This window comes from Myotis yumanensis, unplaced genomic scaffold (assembly GCF_028538775.1).
Source record: "Myotis yumanensis isolate MYYU_CA2020_CCGP unplaced genomic scaffold, mMyoYum1.0.hap1 SCAF_23, whole genome shotgun sequence".
Lineage (NCBI taxonomy): Eukaryota > Metazoa > Chordata > Mammalia > Chiroptera > Vespertilionidae > Myotis > Myotis yumanensis.
The window spans coordinates 12751817-12766412 of NW_027223774.1; the positions used below are offsets into that span (position 1 = coordinate 12751817).

The 14596-nt window shown below is 60.8% G+C and overlaps 1 protein-coding gene across 1 annotated transcript in view; it reads left to right on the top strand.

Annotated features, from left to right (window-relative positions):
- The window catches only part of SYMPK (symplekin scaffold protein), a 40992-nt gene extending 26537 nt beyond the window's left edge, over positions 1 to 14455 (top strand). Inside the window, 15 exon segments of the mRNA XM_070401500.1 lie at positions 234 to 469; positions 1459 to 1540; positions 1749 to 1862; positions 2773 to 2920; positions 3871 to 4031; positions 5576 to 5684; positions 6002 to 6102; positions 6583 to 6673; positions 8345 to 8446; positions 11771 to 11958; positions 13157 to 13333; positions 13531 to 13626; positions 13804 to 13992; positions 13994 to 14125; positions 14249 to 14455. Coding sequence (XP_070257601.1) covers positions 234 to 469; positions 1459 to 1540; positions 1749 to 1862; positions 2773 to 2920; positions 3871 to 4031; positions 5576 to 5684; positions 6002 to 6102; positions 6583 to 6673; positions 8345 to 8446; positions 11771 to 11958; positions 13157 to 13333; positions 13531 to 13626; positions 13804 to 13992; positions 13994 to 14125; positions 14249 to 14392 — 2070 coding nt within the window. The 3' untranslated portion in view covers positions 14393 to 14455.
- The last annotated feature ends 141 nt before the right edge of the window (positions 14456 to 14596 follow it).

Sequence of the window (14596 nt, forward strand, 5' to 3'; positions counted from 1 at the left end):
CTTCAAGATCTTTTTTGGTGTATTTAAGTGCATGGGTCCTGCTCTTAGAAACTCATTTTATTCTATGATGATTGATTTTTTTTCTCCTTTTCATTTGTTTCCCCCAAAATGGGACCTGCTGGGCATAAGGCTCCTCACCTGGCCTTCCTCGCTTAACCTGGGGTCTGCACTGGGGGCGCTGAGCCTGGGCGGGGGTTGCCCACTGCATGCCTTCGCGCTCGCTCTCCTGCCAGGTGCGCATAAAGATCCTGGCCAGCCTCGTGACGCAGTTCGACTCGGGCCTGAAGGCTGAGGTCCTGTCCTTCATTCTGGAGGACGTACGGGCCCGTCTGGACCTGGCCTTCGCCTGGCTCTACCAGGAGTACAACGCCTACCTCGCAGCCGGTACCTCGGGCTCCCTGGACAAGTACGAGGACTGCCTCATCCGCCTGCTCTCCGGCCTGCAGGAGAAGCCAGACCAGAAGGATGGGTGAGAGGGCGGCCCTGCACCCTCCTGTTCCCCAGCAGCACCCTCCTGCGTCCCGGCTTTCCTTTCCAGTTCCCGGCCACCTCCCTCTCCCCGCCACCCAGTCAGCCCTGCGTGTGTCCGTCCTTCTCCCTCCTCTCCCACTGGCTGGAGGCCCGTAGAAGGGCGCTCGGTGTGGGCTCTGGCCACACCCCGCGGGGGCTTGAGCTCCAGCTCTGCTGTTTGCACCTCACTGAGCCTGTCACTCACCCTTTGGGCCTCCTTTTCCCACCTGTAAATAGCAGTGCCGGCCCCATGTCTCCCCGGACTGGTTGTGTGCCTGCCTCTGTGTTCTCAGCCTCCAGCTTGTCTGTCCATTCTCCACCCAGCAGCCAGGGGACACTGCAATGCAAATCCTGTCTTGTTGCTTGCCCACTGAAACCCTTCCCTGGCTCTCCATTGCTCTCGGCATGAATTGCAGGCGCCTTCCCATGCCCCGGGGCCTTGTGGAATCCAATCCCTACCTACCTCTTTAGGCTCTTTTTTTTGGCCCTCTGCTCCTTGCCATCCCCAAACTTTCACCACGCTGGCCTCTGTCATCGATTTCTTGAACATGCCAAGTTCAGGGCTTGGTACTTCCTGTTCTCTCTACCTGGAATGCTCTCCCCACTCCACATGGCTGGCTCCTTCTCACCCTCCAGCGTTGACTCTTGTTATCGCTTTTGTGGCCTCCACATCTAAAATAGCAAACTCCTCCCTCCCCCATCTTTCCCTGCTGTTGATGTATTAAATGAGTAGAGCTAGGAGTCCCCAGTTGACAAAGGGGAGAAGCTGAGTTTCAGAGCGGTGAAGTCTCCTCCCAGGTCACCCAGCTGGCAGCGTTTGAACCCTGCTCTGCTGCCCTCAGAGCTCTGAATAGGCTGCGTGCGCCGCGGCCTCTGAGCTCTGTGGTTCATAGAACCAGGGGGCCAGGCGGCCTCTCTGCAGCCACTCCCTGTCCCTCCCTCTGGCAGGATCTTCACCAAGGTTGTGCTGGAGGCGCCACTGATCACAGAGAGTGCCCTGGAGGTGATTCGCAAGTACTGCGAGGATGAGGTAGGCAGGGCCGCAGACTCCCTCTGTCCCCAGCTTCGCGGAGGGGCCGGAGCCCTGCGCACTGCAGCCAGTGGCGGGGACGGGGCCCTGCGTGGGGCCGAGACCGTGTGGAAGGGGTGTGTGAGGGCAGGTCCAGCTCTGAGCAAGGCAGGAGAGCCACCCGGGGCTCCCTGCTGGCGGCTTGAGCCCGGTCCCTCCCTCTTGCCAGAGTCGCACCTACCTGGGCATGTCCACCCTCCGAGACCTGATCTTCAAGCGCCCGTCCCGCCAGTTCCAGTACCTGCACGTCCTGCTGGACCTCAGCTCCCATGAGAAGGACAAGGTGATTCTCCACCGTCCCGGGCCTTCCCGTCCTGAGGACCCAGCCTGCTCCCACCACAGTCCCCTGGGAGGTGCCCTTCTTGCAGCAGTTCTTGGGTGGTGTTTGTGTTTCCATGTATGATGTCATGAAGCTGTTAGGATGTACACACATGTATACTCACCCTCCCAGAAGGGCAGTTCCATTCCTGCTCCTACTCCGCCCGTGTGGTGAGCCCCTCTTAAAGCCTGGCGCTGTGCTGGGACCTGGGGCACTGACCAGGAGAGGAGCGGTGTGACCAGTCAGCGGGCGGTGACACTGTGGGTGGCTGGGAGCCCTGACCCATCTGCTGGGGGATAGGCAGGGAGAGGTCAGGAAGGCTTCTGGAGAAGGAGGCGTGGGAGCCGTGTGCTCTGGGCAGAGGGAACATGTGTGTGCATGTGCTGAGAGGGCCCTGGACCCATCCCTGCTGCAGCCTCACGCCAGCCCCTTTCCTGGTGTCCTGTGGCCATTCGCTCAGCAGACCCTCCGTGTACTCCGGCTCAGCCTGTGGTGCTGTTGGGGACAGAGTGCCCAAGACCAGCCCCTGCCTATGCTCATGGCTCCCAGCGGGGGTCTGAGTGACCCAGGACATGGCCAGTGGCAGGCATTCCAAACAGTGGGGACCTCTGCCAACTCCCACAGCCAGGGAGATGCTGTCCCCTTTGAGGAACTGAGGAAAGCTCATTCTGGTTTGGTAGCAAGCAAGGCAGGTGACACGGGGTGGGCTGAGCAGGTAGGCTGCCAGGCGAGGTGGGACTGGAGTGGGTTCACAGCCGGGGGCGCAGGTAACTCGGCTGGGCCTGGCCTTTCTCGAGCGCGGGCCCGCTCACACGGGTGCTGCCGGCCTCGGCTCAGCTGCCTCCCTCCACCATCCTGCCACCACTCTCCGCAGGTGCGCTCCCAGGCCCTGCTGTTCATCAAGCGCATGTACGAGAAGGAGCAGCTGCGAGAGTATGTAGAGAAATTTGCCCTCAACTACCTGCAGCTCCTGGTCCACCCCAACCCGCCATCGGTGCTGTTTGGAGCCGACAAGGACACAGGTTTGGTGCAGATTCATCAGATGCCTGTTGAGCACGTGCTGTGACCAGTGCTCTGGACTGGACCCTGGAAACAGCTGGGGCCAAGCCGAGCCCCGCCCCGCCCCGCCCACTGGGGAATACAGCAGAGTAATAGCCAGGACCAGCACGCCAGGATGGCGAAAGCAGGGAGCTCAGGAGCCCAGGGGGCACCTGACCCAACCCGAGGGGTCGGGAGAATGGAGGAAGGGACAGTTGGGCTGAGAGCTGGAGGACAGGAGAGCTAGCCATGGGGCTCCAGGAGGGGCCAGGCAGCACCATCGCCTGTTCCCTCAGCAAAGGCCTGGTCCCCCCAGAACTACAGATGGGGAGACCTGGGCCCTAAGAAAGTGAACCATCAAGTTGGAAGGTGCAGGCTGTGGAGGGAAGCACAGGGCCTCCTGGGAGCACAGGAGCCCTGCACAGCCTGGGTGCTGGGAACGCTGCCACGAGAGGCACTGGCCACGTGCAGCCCAGAGGAAGAGGAGGTGCGAAAGGAAGAGCTGGGCAGCAGCGTTCCAGGCACAGCCTCCCAGTGAGGGCTGGGGGTGGGGGACGGGGGCTGTTAGAGCACAGAGCCCAGGGGCAGAGGCTGCCCCACAGGGCTGGGGGGGGGGGGGGAGCAAGTTGAGGAGCTAGGACTTAGAGCTGAGGGCACAGGGCATTCGTGTGCTCTGAGCAGGAGACGGGCAGGGAGACCTGCTGCCCTGTGGATTGGTGGTCAGAGGGGACGAGGTGGGAATTCAGTGCAGAGGTTTCTAAAAGGGGGGCAGTCCTGGTCCCACCCCATTTCCCCGATGATTGGCTTCCTGCCCTAGGACAGTCTGCTACCAGGCCCGGCTCTCTTCTCTGCCTGCCCCCAAGAAGGGGCAGGCACGGGGGTGGGAAGGGATGGAGGGGAGTGGGCCAGCCTGATCCCGTCTCCTGCCCGTCAGAGGTGGCAGCGCCCTGGACCGACGAGACCGTGAAGCAGTGTCTGTACCTCTACCTGGCCCTCCTACCGCAGAACCACAAGCTGATCCACGAACTGGCAGCTGTGTACACTGAGGCCATCGCCGACATCAAGCGGACGGTGCTGAGGGTCATCGAGCAGCCGGTGAGGCCCACCCCCGGCCCCTCCCCTGGTGTCTCCTCCTCTGTGGGAGCGAAGCTCTAAGGTTTGTCCTCCGGGCCCAGCTGCTCTGCAGCTTGTGGGTCGTGGACACGCCCATCCGTTCCTGAGAAGACAACAGGCTGGCCCACAGTTGTAGCCTGGAGTTGGGCAGACCTGAGTTCACATTCTGTCTCTTTTATTTTTCTTAATATATGTTTACTGATTTCAGAGAGGGAGAGAGAGAGAGAGAGGGAGAGAGGAGAGAGAGGGAGAGAGAGAGAGAGAGAGAGAGAGAGAGAGAGAGAGAGAAACATCAGTGATGAGAGAGAATCACTGATTGGCTGCCCCCTGCACACCCACTACTGGGTGTTGAGCCCGCAACCTGGGCATGTGCCCTGACTGAGAATCAAACCACGATCTCTCGGTTCATAAGTCAACCCTCAACCACTGAGCCACACAGGCTGAGCTGCCTCTCTCTTTCTCACTCTGCGAACATGGCAGGGCGGGCGCAGTCCCCGAGTTCGTTGGAGGAGTTTGTGTGAACATGTCATGTACGCGCTGGCCCTCCCCCGCCTCTGGAGCCGCAGGGTCACCCCCGTGAGAAGCGGCTCAGTTGCAAACTGGCACCTGGGACCTGAAGGGTCTGACCTACCCATGTGCAGCTGGATTTGAAACCGCTCGTATGTCCCTGCCTCTGATTTTTTTTATTACGGAACGTTTCCAACAGGAGCAAAAGGAGAGTGTGGTATCGTTATCCCACCCACCTGCCCCCCAGGCTCCGCCTGTCCCTCCCTGTAAGTGGGGACGATGGGCTCCTTGTGAGCAGGGAGCAGTGTCCTCCCGGCCTGGAGGTGAGGCCCTGGAGTGCGGCTCCTTGAGGGCAAAGACTTGTCAGTTCCACTCGCTTCTGTGGCAGAGCAGGGCGCCGTCACTTGAGGCCTGGCCCTCCGCTCCCTGTGCTGGGTGCTCACGGAGGCAGCAGCCAGCTGGGGCGCTGGCAGCCCCGGAAAGGGGGGGGCAGGTGTCACTGATGCCTTCGGAAGCCAGAAAAGTCTTCACTGAGAAAGCGAAGGTCAGGTGAGGTAGAGATGGCAGTGAGAAGAGGCGTGGCCTGCACCGAGGAGGCTGGTGCTGTGAGATTGGGTGGAAGAGACCGAGATGCTCTGCCCTGCCCCTCCCACCTTCCCCAGGTGTCCCCCGTTCTCGGAGCACTGTCCCCAGCTCTTTCCCCCACCCCCAAGTTCTGTTGAGATGAAATTGTCCTATAACGTGGTGTTAGTTAAAGGTGTACATCGTAATGATTTAATATGTTTATATTGAGAAATGATTGCAGCAATAAGTTTAGTTAACCTCCGTTAAATTTCTTTTTCTAGTGATGAGCACTTCTAAGATCTATTGTCACCAGTGCTTACCCCAGAGTCCCAGCACCCCCCTCGCCACCCTGCCCCTGACACTCGGGTCTCCCTGGGCTTTCACCCTGGGCCCCTTGTCCTCCCCACGTCGCCCAGCCCCTGGCTCAGGCCGCCCTGTCTCCTCTCTCCCTCCAGATCCGGGGAATGGGCATGAACTCGCCAGAGCTGCTGCTCCTGGTGGAAAACTGCCCCAAGGGCGCAGAGACTCTGGTCACGAGATGCCTGCACAGCCTCACAGACAAAGGTGCCCCCTGGGAGTCCCGCCTGTCATCCTTCCCTCCATTGCCCAGGCCTCCCCTCCCCCTCCCAGGACCTGGGACTGAAGCTGCTGGGCCCCCGGTGGTTGGACCTCTTGCGGCCCCTCCCCACCCCTGGTCCTCAGTTTCTGCATCTAGGACTGTGTGGTTAAATGCATTTGAAAAACCAAGGGCCAGGATTCCTGCTCTGAATTGAAGTTGTTCCTCCCCTCCTCCCCCACACACCCCCACCATCTCTCCCCTCTCAGTGCCCCCCCGCCCCCCCCACCCCAACACCCGTGCCGCCTCCTCATTCTGCCTGCAGTCCCGCCCTCCCCGGAGCTGGTGAAGCGCGTCCGGGATCTCTACCACAAGCGGCTGCCGGATGTCCGCTTCCTCATCCCCGTGCTCAACGGGCTGGAGAAGGTAGGGGACTGGGTGCCCCCACTGTGAGCACATTCTGGGGCTTAGACCAGTGATCAGCCGCAGCCTCATCTGACCTCAGGCAGGCCACTCCCCTCAGCCTGGATTTTCTCCTGTCCTGAGGCCTAAAGGAAACCACAGAGCAGATCTGTTCCCAGCACGTAGGGAACCCCCCCCCCCCCCCCCCCCCCCCCGCCCCAAGCATGTTTCCCCTGGATCTTGTTCCCAGGGGGCTAGGGACCTTGTGTGTAAGGAGGGGGTGATGTGAGAACACTCCATTTGTGGGGGAAGTCAGTGAGCTGGTCCAGGGGGTGAGTTTGGCGGCAGGGGGCAGGGGCGAGGGGGAGCTGGGGCTGTCACTGAGCTGGGGAGAAAGACCAGCCCCGAGGGGCCAGAGGGAGTGAGAGGAGGTAAGGATCAGAGGCCAACCCCCACCCAGGCGAGCCACAGGCCGCTGACCTGCCTCCCCGCCCTCCCCTGTAGAAAGAAGTGATCCAGGCCCTGCCGAAGCTCATCAAACTCAACCCCATCGTGGTGAAGGAGGTGTTCAACCGCCTGCTGGGCACCCAGCACGGTAGGTCAGGCCTGCCCTCAGCTCCCTCCTCTGGGAGGCCCCCTCACGTGGTCAGGCAGGAAGAAGGGTCCCGGAAATGCGGTGTGGGCGGCTGGGGGGCTGTGATGCCACCTTTAGGGAGAAAGGGCTCGCCCTGCAACCTGGGCTGCCATCCAGACTCAGCACCGTCTAAACACCTGTCCAGCCTCCCGCACCGTCCCCTGCCACCCCCACCACGCCTGTGCTCTGTGCTGTGTGGGTGATGGTTCCAACCACAGCGGAAGCAGCATTGTAGAGCCTGGGGCTGACTCTCTGCTCCTGTCTTCCATTCCCAGGCCCAAGTGCTTTTCTCCCTCAGGCATTTTTTTTTAAATATATTTTATTGATTTTTTTACAGAGAGGAAGGGAGAGGGATAGAGAGTTAGAAACATCAATGAGAGAGAAACATCGATCAGCTGCCTCCTGCACACTCCCCACTGGGGATGTGCCTGCAACCAAGGTACATGCCCTTGACCGGAATCGAACCCGGGACCCTTGAGTCCACAGGCAGATGCTCTGTTCACTGAGCCAAACCGGTTAGGGCTCCCTCAGGCATTCTTGCTGCTCCTCTGCTCCTGCCTGAACCCCTGAGCTGTGGGTGAGGGGAATTTTTCTCAGGGTCAAAAAGAGAGAGACTTGCCCTGGCAGGTGTGGCTCAGGGCCTGAGTGTCCTTCCTGCACCAAAGGTCACGGGTTTGATCCCGGTCAGGGCACATGCCCCGTGCAGGCTCCATCCCCGGTGCGGGGTGTGCAGAGGCAGCCAATCACCAATGTTTCTCTCTCCCTCTCCCTTCCTCACTTTCTAAAATAAATAAAAACATACTTTTTTAAAAAGAAACAAACTAAACGTTTAACTTAGAAAAATTACCCCAGTGGGTGTTGGAGGCTGTTCCACACAACCTGGTGATTTAGAACATGCACGGAGAGCAGGGGTCCTCAAACTACGGCCCACGGGCCACATGCAAATATAAATATTGTATTTGTTCCCGTTTTGTTTTTTTACTTCAAAATAAGATATGTGCAGTGTGCACAGGAATTTGTTCATAGCTTTTTTTTAAACTATAGTCCGGCCCTCCAACGGTCTAAGGGACAGAGAACTGGCCCCTGTTTAAAAAGTTTGAGGACCCCTGACGTAGAGTGTCTGGGGCCCTCAAAGTGGCGCCTGCAGAGGGCCATCCCCCAGCCGCCGCCACGGCATCCGTGTGAGCCTCTGCGGGCACTGCCTGGTCCTGGCCTGGCCCGCAGATGCCCAGGTGTGTCCGCTGTGCTGAGGACCCCATGAGCTCATCTAGCCCTGCCCTCATGGGTGCACAGCCAGTGGGCGGGGAGTGGGGGGCGGGGGGGACCGCCAAGCCACACTCAGATGTTGCCCTAACTCGGAGAACCCAGTAGGGATGGAGAGCGAGAGAAGGCCTTGCCTCCTGAAGGAGGGCTTCCCGGAGGAGATGGCTCTCGGGCTGCTGCCTCATTCGGCCCCCCCTTTCTGTGTTCTCAGTCTTCCCTTACTCTAGTCCTTTGTCACCCCAGTCCCATTGAAGCAGAGGGCGCCCCATCTTCATTCACTGTTCCCCCAATGGGGGGGACTCGGAGATCTCACTTAGGCTGCCATACTGTCTCCTTCCCACCCCCCACCCCCACTCTCTCCCACTGCAGGTGAAGGGAACTCGGCCTTGTCCCCGCTGAACCCTGGAGAGCTGCTGATCGCACTGCACAACATCGACTCGGCAAAGTGCGACATGAAGTCCATCATCAAAGGTGAGGCACTCCCCCCACCCCCCTTTCGTGCCTGGCCTCCACGGACCCAGGAAGAGCTCAGCTCCCCCCTGCCTCCCAGGAACCTGCCAAGTCAGCCATTGTGCCACCTGCAGCTCCAACTCAGAGCTCCAACACCCACCCTCGTTTTTCCCCTCCCTCCCTCCTCCTCTTCTTCCTTCTTTTCTCCTTCTAAGAAAACATTGCACGTACTATGTGCTGGCACAGACTTGCCCTCAAGAAAGTTGGGGAGCCCCTCCCTCCCCAGCCCTGGCCCAAGGAGCGAAACAGAGCCTGCAGCCTAGTGTGTGGGGTGGGCAGAGGGCACCAGGGCCCAGGTTGGGCCAGGAGGAGATGCCGAGTCCCATCTGAGCTCCAGTTGCAACAGGAGATGGTGAGGCGGGGGCGGGGGTGATGGTGACAAGGTGACAGGCTCGCCACCATCAGCAGTTTCATGGTAGCTGCTGACCCTTTTTCCTGAGTGCCCCCCTGAGCCCTGCTCTCCTGGGTGCCTACAGGCTGCCTACCAGCCCACACCCGTTACCTGGGGAGAATGCGGACTTCCATTCTGTAGAGGAGGAAATGGAGGTTCAGAGAGGTTCAGTAACTTGCTTGGGGCCACACAGCACCTACGTGGTGTAGTAAATACAACAGAATCTGAAGTCAGTGGACCTGAGTTGGAGGCCCAGTCCAGCCGGTCCCACCGGTTCCACCTCTTCCTCTCCCTCGGCTCTCAGCACCCCTCCCACCCTCCCCTACCCCCTCCCCCTCCCCGAGAAGGTTTCTGGTCCAGAAGCCAAGCTTTCCCTGCAGCGGAGGTGGACGCCCTTCCTGTCGCTTGCTCACTCGGAAGACACTGTGCTCTGATTCCTCCTGTCCTCTTTCAGAGGCGGTGGCGGTTCCCCTCCTGTCCCTTTACTTCCATGTCTGGCCTGAAAGCTGCCTCAGTGCTGGGTGCCTAGCCTTCCCCAGCAAGCTCTGCACCCGTTCAGGCGGGAGGAGCTCTAAACTGTAAGCCCACACCCAACGAGGAGGCACGGGCCTCCAGTGGCCCTGTCCCACCTGTGCACCAGGCAGGCTGCGTCCTAGAGCAGAAAGGTGGGCCGGCTTCCAAGAGAAGCTAGAATCTGGGTTTCAGGAATACCACGATGAAACGAAAAACCAACTTCCACCAGCCCCTCGGGGAAGGGTCTGGAAGCCGGGGTCGGAGTGGGCTTACTCCCTCTGGCCGCTTTGATGATCTGAGGAAAGTTACGGGCTCATTCCCGACGACGATGAGCTCACAGGGCTTTGTGTGCAATTTGAGGGGATTCGCAGACCCCGCCCCCCGCTGAGCCCATTCGAGGATCTGGGTTTAGTGCCTGGTTTTCCACGTGGGAACCAAGCCCCCGGAGGTGTCAGCACGGCCTGGCCTTGAGAACGCCCCGCTGCCTCCTGCCAGCCCGGCCCACACAGCCTCCCGCTGCCGGTGCGCCCGGCCAGCTGTCGTCCCCGCACCAGTCCAGTCAGTGCCCAGCACTTTCTCTGCTCGGGCACCAGTCACTCCACTGGACTGTAAGCTCCAGATCAAAGTCCAGTCCTGTTTTGTGCACCATTGAACCCCAGTAGCTGATAGTATTAGCAATGCCCCCCATTAAACCACCCTTTCTCTGGTGAGTTTTTCTATCACTAGACCTGCCCTCAAGTCTAGTCCAGCGATTCACTCACTGAGCACTTCTGTTCAGCCCTGTGCTGGGCTGTGCTAGGAACACAGCGGGGATAGAGACAGCTCTGACCCTGCCCTGGCAGGGGTCACAATCCATCCTCAGTAACAACTCAGTGAGCCAGGTTGAGATAGGGGAGCTCAGAGGGGCCACCTAGCCTCTGGTGAGGGATATCAGGGAGGGCTTCCCGGAGGAGAGGACACCTGAGCGGAGGCCACAGAAGGATGAGCATGGGTGAGGCAGCAGAAGAGAAGACCGTCCCAGAGAAAGGAAGAAAAATTGCAGAGGCCAAGAGATGCACGTGCATAGCCTGTAATCCTTGAGGAAACCCGCCTGGGCCCCCATAGGACTGGATCTCGAGGGCCTCTGGGAGGTGCAAGGTCAGGTTGAGTTTCAAAAGACCCTTCGGTCTGCTGTGTGGAGGGTGGGTTAGAGGGCTGAGGCGGGCAGCCCAGGAGGAGGCTGGGGCAGAGCTGAGGGGGAGGAGAGGGGAAGAGGCCAACTTGAGGCTTTGCGGCAAAATAGATGGGAGCTGGGACGGCCTGGAAGTGAGGGGAGGGGCAGCCACCTCAGTGTCCAGCAGGTGCTCTCTGACACTTTCCTCACGTACACTATCCGCTGCCCTTTGGCCTAGATACCCTCCCTGTCCCCTGCCCCGCCTCCTCCCACCTGTCCACCTGTAATTCTTCATCCCCCCCCCCCCCCTTTTCCTAATGGGAGCTGCCCCCTTTCCTTACAGTGCCCACCCCTGTTCTCCATTAGCCTCGCAAGTATTGGGGGCCTTTCTTTTAGCTCAATAAAGACTTCCTGGTTGACAGACTCACATGGCCAGTGGTGTTTGGGGAAGAGGGGGTTCAGAGGCAGTTGGCTGGGGCCTCCCCATTAGCACAATGGATTGGAGCACCACCCATCCCGCTCATGTCAGGGTGCCACAACCCACGCCCAAGGGAGCAGACCCCAGGCCTTCGTGGGTGCTTGTGTTGTGCCAGCCGTCTGTGGGCCCTTGCTGGCCTGGCAGCTGAGCTGGGGAGCTGAGTGTATACCCGGCTTCCTCACCCTCCCTTATTCCTGTATGGGTCGTGCCCCCACATACTCTTGGCTTGGTGCCCCAGCAGTAGCACATGCCCCATGCCCTGAGGAGGGTTGGGTGTGGGTGGTCCCTTGCTGGTGGAGCACCATCTCTCTTGTCCGCTACGGGGTGTTTATGGAATTCAGAGCTGCTTTCCTGTCTAGTAGGGGTGGAGGTGCTGTGCTGCCCAGATCAAGCCAGAATGGGTCCCCAGCGGTTGACAGCATGCCTTTCCTGCCTCGGCTCTCCAAGGGTTGTCCTCAGAGGAAGGGCCACGGTCTCCCCACGGTGTCCAGTGTGGGGCTTGCGGGAGCTGGCCATGCCTTCCCCCTGGGGCCAAGCCACCAGGCTTGCAAGGACCAGGCCAGTCCCCTCAGGAAGAGACCCTCTGCTGGGTGGGGGCAGTGTCCTGTTTTGCCCGGAGCTTCTGCAAGTTGGTCTGGGTCTGCACACGGGCAGAAAGTGGGGCTAGTGCTCTCTAAGGGTGGTGGCGCTCCCACCCCCCCGGGGGGCAGCTGGGCAAAGAGGACAGGCCCACTCTCCGCCTCCTCGCAGCCACCAACCTGTGCTTTGCGGAGCGGAACGTGTACACATCGGAGGTGCTGGCCGTGGTGATGCAGCAGCTGATGGAGCAGAGTCCCCTGCCCATGCTGCTCATGAGGACCGTCATCCAGTCCCTGACCATGTACCCCCGCCTGGGGGGCTTCGTCATGAACATCCTGTCCCGCCTCATCATGAAGCAGGTAACCCGCCCTGGACCATCCAGGCCCCCGGCAGTGGACTGGCCGCAGCAGGAACTAAGGTAGATGAGGCCGGACCGCAGGCTTTTCCAGCCTGCCTGCCTCTCACCCCCTAGAGCAGCGGTTCTCAACCTATGGGTCATGACCCCTTTGGGGGTCCAACGACCCTTTCACAGGGGTCGCCTAAGACCATCGGAAAACACAGATATAATTGCATATTGTTTTGTGATTAATCACTATGCTTTAATTATGTTCAATTTGTAACAATGAAAATACGTCCTGCCTATCAGATATTTACATTATGATTCATAACAGCAGCAAAATTACAGTTCTGAAGTAGCAACGAAAATAATTTTATGGTTGGGGGTCACCACAACATGAGGAACTGTATTAAAGGGTCGAGGCATTAGGAAGGTTGAGAACCACTGCCCTAGAGGGAGCCCAGATGAGGAGAGCAAGCTCCACCCACACTGGCCAGCCCTTTGCCCTGCCCTTGGCGCTCCAGGGGTCCGACTTCAGCCATGGGGTAGCTACCTGATGTGTGGGTGGGTGCTAGAAGCAGGCAGTAGACTTCAGGGGTGCGCATCCCAGGAGAGGCATGGCTTCCCTTTCCCCCACCACTGCACCTAGGCAGGATGCATCCTAGAGCTGAAAGGTGGGCCGGTTTTCAGGAGAAGCTGGAAATCTGTGTGTTCAGGAGACCATGATGAAACTAAAACCTCCACAAGCCCTCAGGCTGGACTCGGCCCGCAGGCTGCCGCGTGGCTCCGTCTGGCTTAGAGGCTAAATGCAGATTCACACAGACGTGGGTCAGATGTTGGTTCTGCCTCTAGTTACCAGGGTAACCTTGGACAAGTCCCTGCATCTCTCCGGCCTCCTCTGTTTCTCAGGGCGAATGACGCCCCCTGGCGGCCGCTGTGGGAATGAAATGCTCACCACACAGCCTGGGCCTGGCCCAGGGAGACCAGAGTGAAAGGGACACTGTTTTCTTCCCTCCTTGTCCTCCTGCCCAGCTGCTAGCGAGCTAGAAGAGGAAGTTCGATCCTCTGTAAGGAGGTCAGGGCTGTGTGGAGCCCAAAGGGCATCTGTGTGATGGCAGGGATTTGAGCCCCAGCAAAGCCCCATCCTGGCACGGTCCTTCCGGTTCCCAGGGTGGCCACTGCATGCCCCCTTATGCCCCCTTCCTCCCTGCCCCATCCAGGTGTGGAAGTACCCCAAAGTGTGGGAGGGCTTCATCAAATGCTGTCAACGCACCAAGCCCCAGAGCTTCCAGGTCATCCTGCAGCTGCCACCCCAGCAGCTGGGCGCCGTGTTTGACAAGTGCCCAGAGCTCCGGGAGCCCCTGCTGGCCCATGTCCGCTCCTTCACCCCCCATCAGGTACCCCAAGATGTGGGGTGGTTGGCCCCATGGGTCCAGCCCCGGGGGACTGGAGGGGAGTGGGCAGAGGGGAGCCCTGCAGGGCCACAGAATGTCAAGGGTTCTGGAGGGCCAGGGACCGTCCAGGCATCTGGGGTGCCCAGGAGGGGTCTCTGGGTTAGAGCTCTCCGCAGCACCCCTCCCCACTCTTCCCCTAGCAAGCACACATCCCCAACTCCATCATGGCCATCCTGGAGGCCAGTGGCAAGCAGGAGCCGGAGGTCAAGGAGACTCCTGCAGGGCCTCTGGAGGAGGTGAGGGTCCCCCGCCCGACACCGCGCCGCTCTGGGGGGCTCCTGCTGAAAGGGAGGTGGGGTGGGGGGCAGTTGCCCTGACTCCGTGCCCATCCTGCTGTCTGCCACCATCCTCAGAGCAGCCTGGGCCCGAGCCCCACCCACCCCTGAGCTTCTGTGTGCCCCTCCCGCCCCCAGGATGACCTGGAGCCCCTGGCGCCGGCCCCCGCCCCCGCCCCGGCCCCCAGACCCCCCCAGGACCTCATGGGCCTGCGGCTGGCCCAGGAGAAGGCCTTAAAGCGGCAGCTGGAGGAGGAACAGAAGCTGAAGCCTGGGGGAGCGGGAGCCCCCTCTGCCTCCTCGGCCAGGCCGGCCCCCCCCACAGCCGGACGAAGCCGTGGATTTCCGGGAGGAGGGGCCGGAGGGGGAGACCCCGGCCATCTTCATCAGCGTGGACGAGGACCCGGGGCTGCCGGAGGCCGCCTTGCTGGACGCGAGCCTCGAGGGGCCGCTGCCTAAGGTAGGGCTGGCTCCATGGAGCGGCGAGGAAGGAGCGCGGGGCTCGGGCAGCGGGGCTCCGGGCCCAGATGTGCGGGGCGGGCACAGCCCAGCAGCTGTCCTGACCGGCGCCCTCCGTCCCCAGGAGGCAGCAGCGGGCGCGGCCCCCAAGGAGGAGAGGAGCCCCCGGCCCCGCACCCCCGCCGGCGAAGACCGCGTGAAGACCCCCAGCCCCCCCGCCACGGCCGCGGAGGAAGCCGGGGACCCCGAGACCAAGGGGAACAGCTGACGGGTTTGGGGGGGAGGGCGGGGGGGGTGCTTTGCCTTTCAAAAAAAATAATTAAAAAAAAAAGATCGTGGGACTGGGGCGCGGTTGTCGTCTCTCCGCTCAGCACCTCAGCCATGGGCCCCCGCGGGCGGCCGGGGAGCCCCCCTCCCCCCCAACCCGGGCTGCGCCTGCGCGGACACCCGCCCCGCCCGCGCCGCCCTCCTG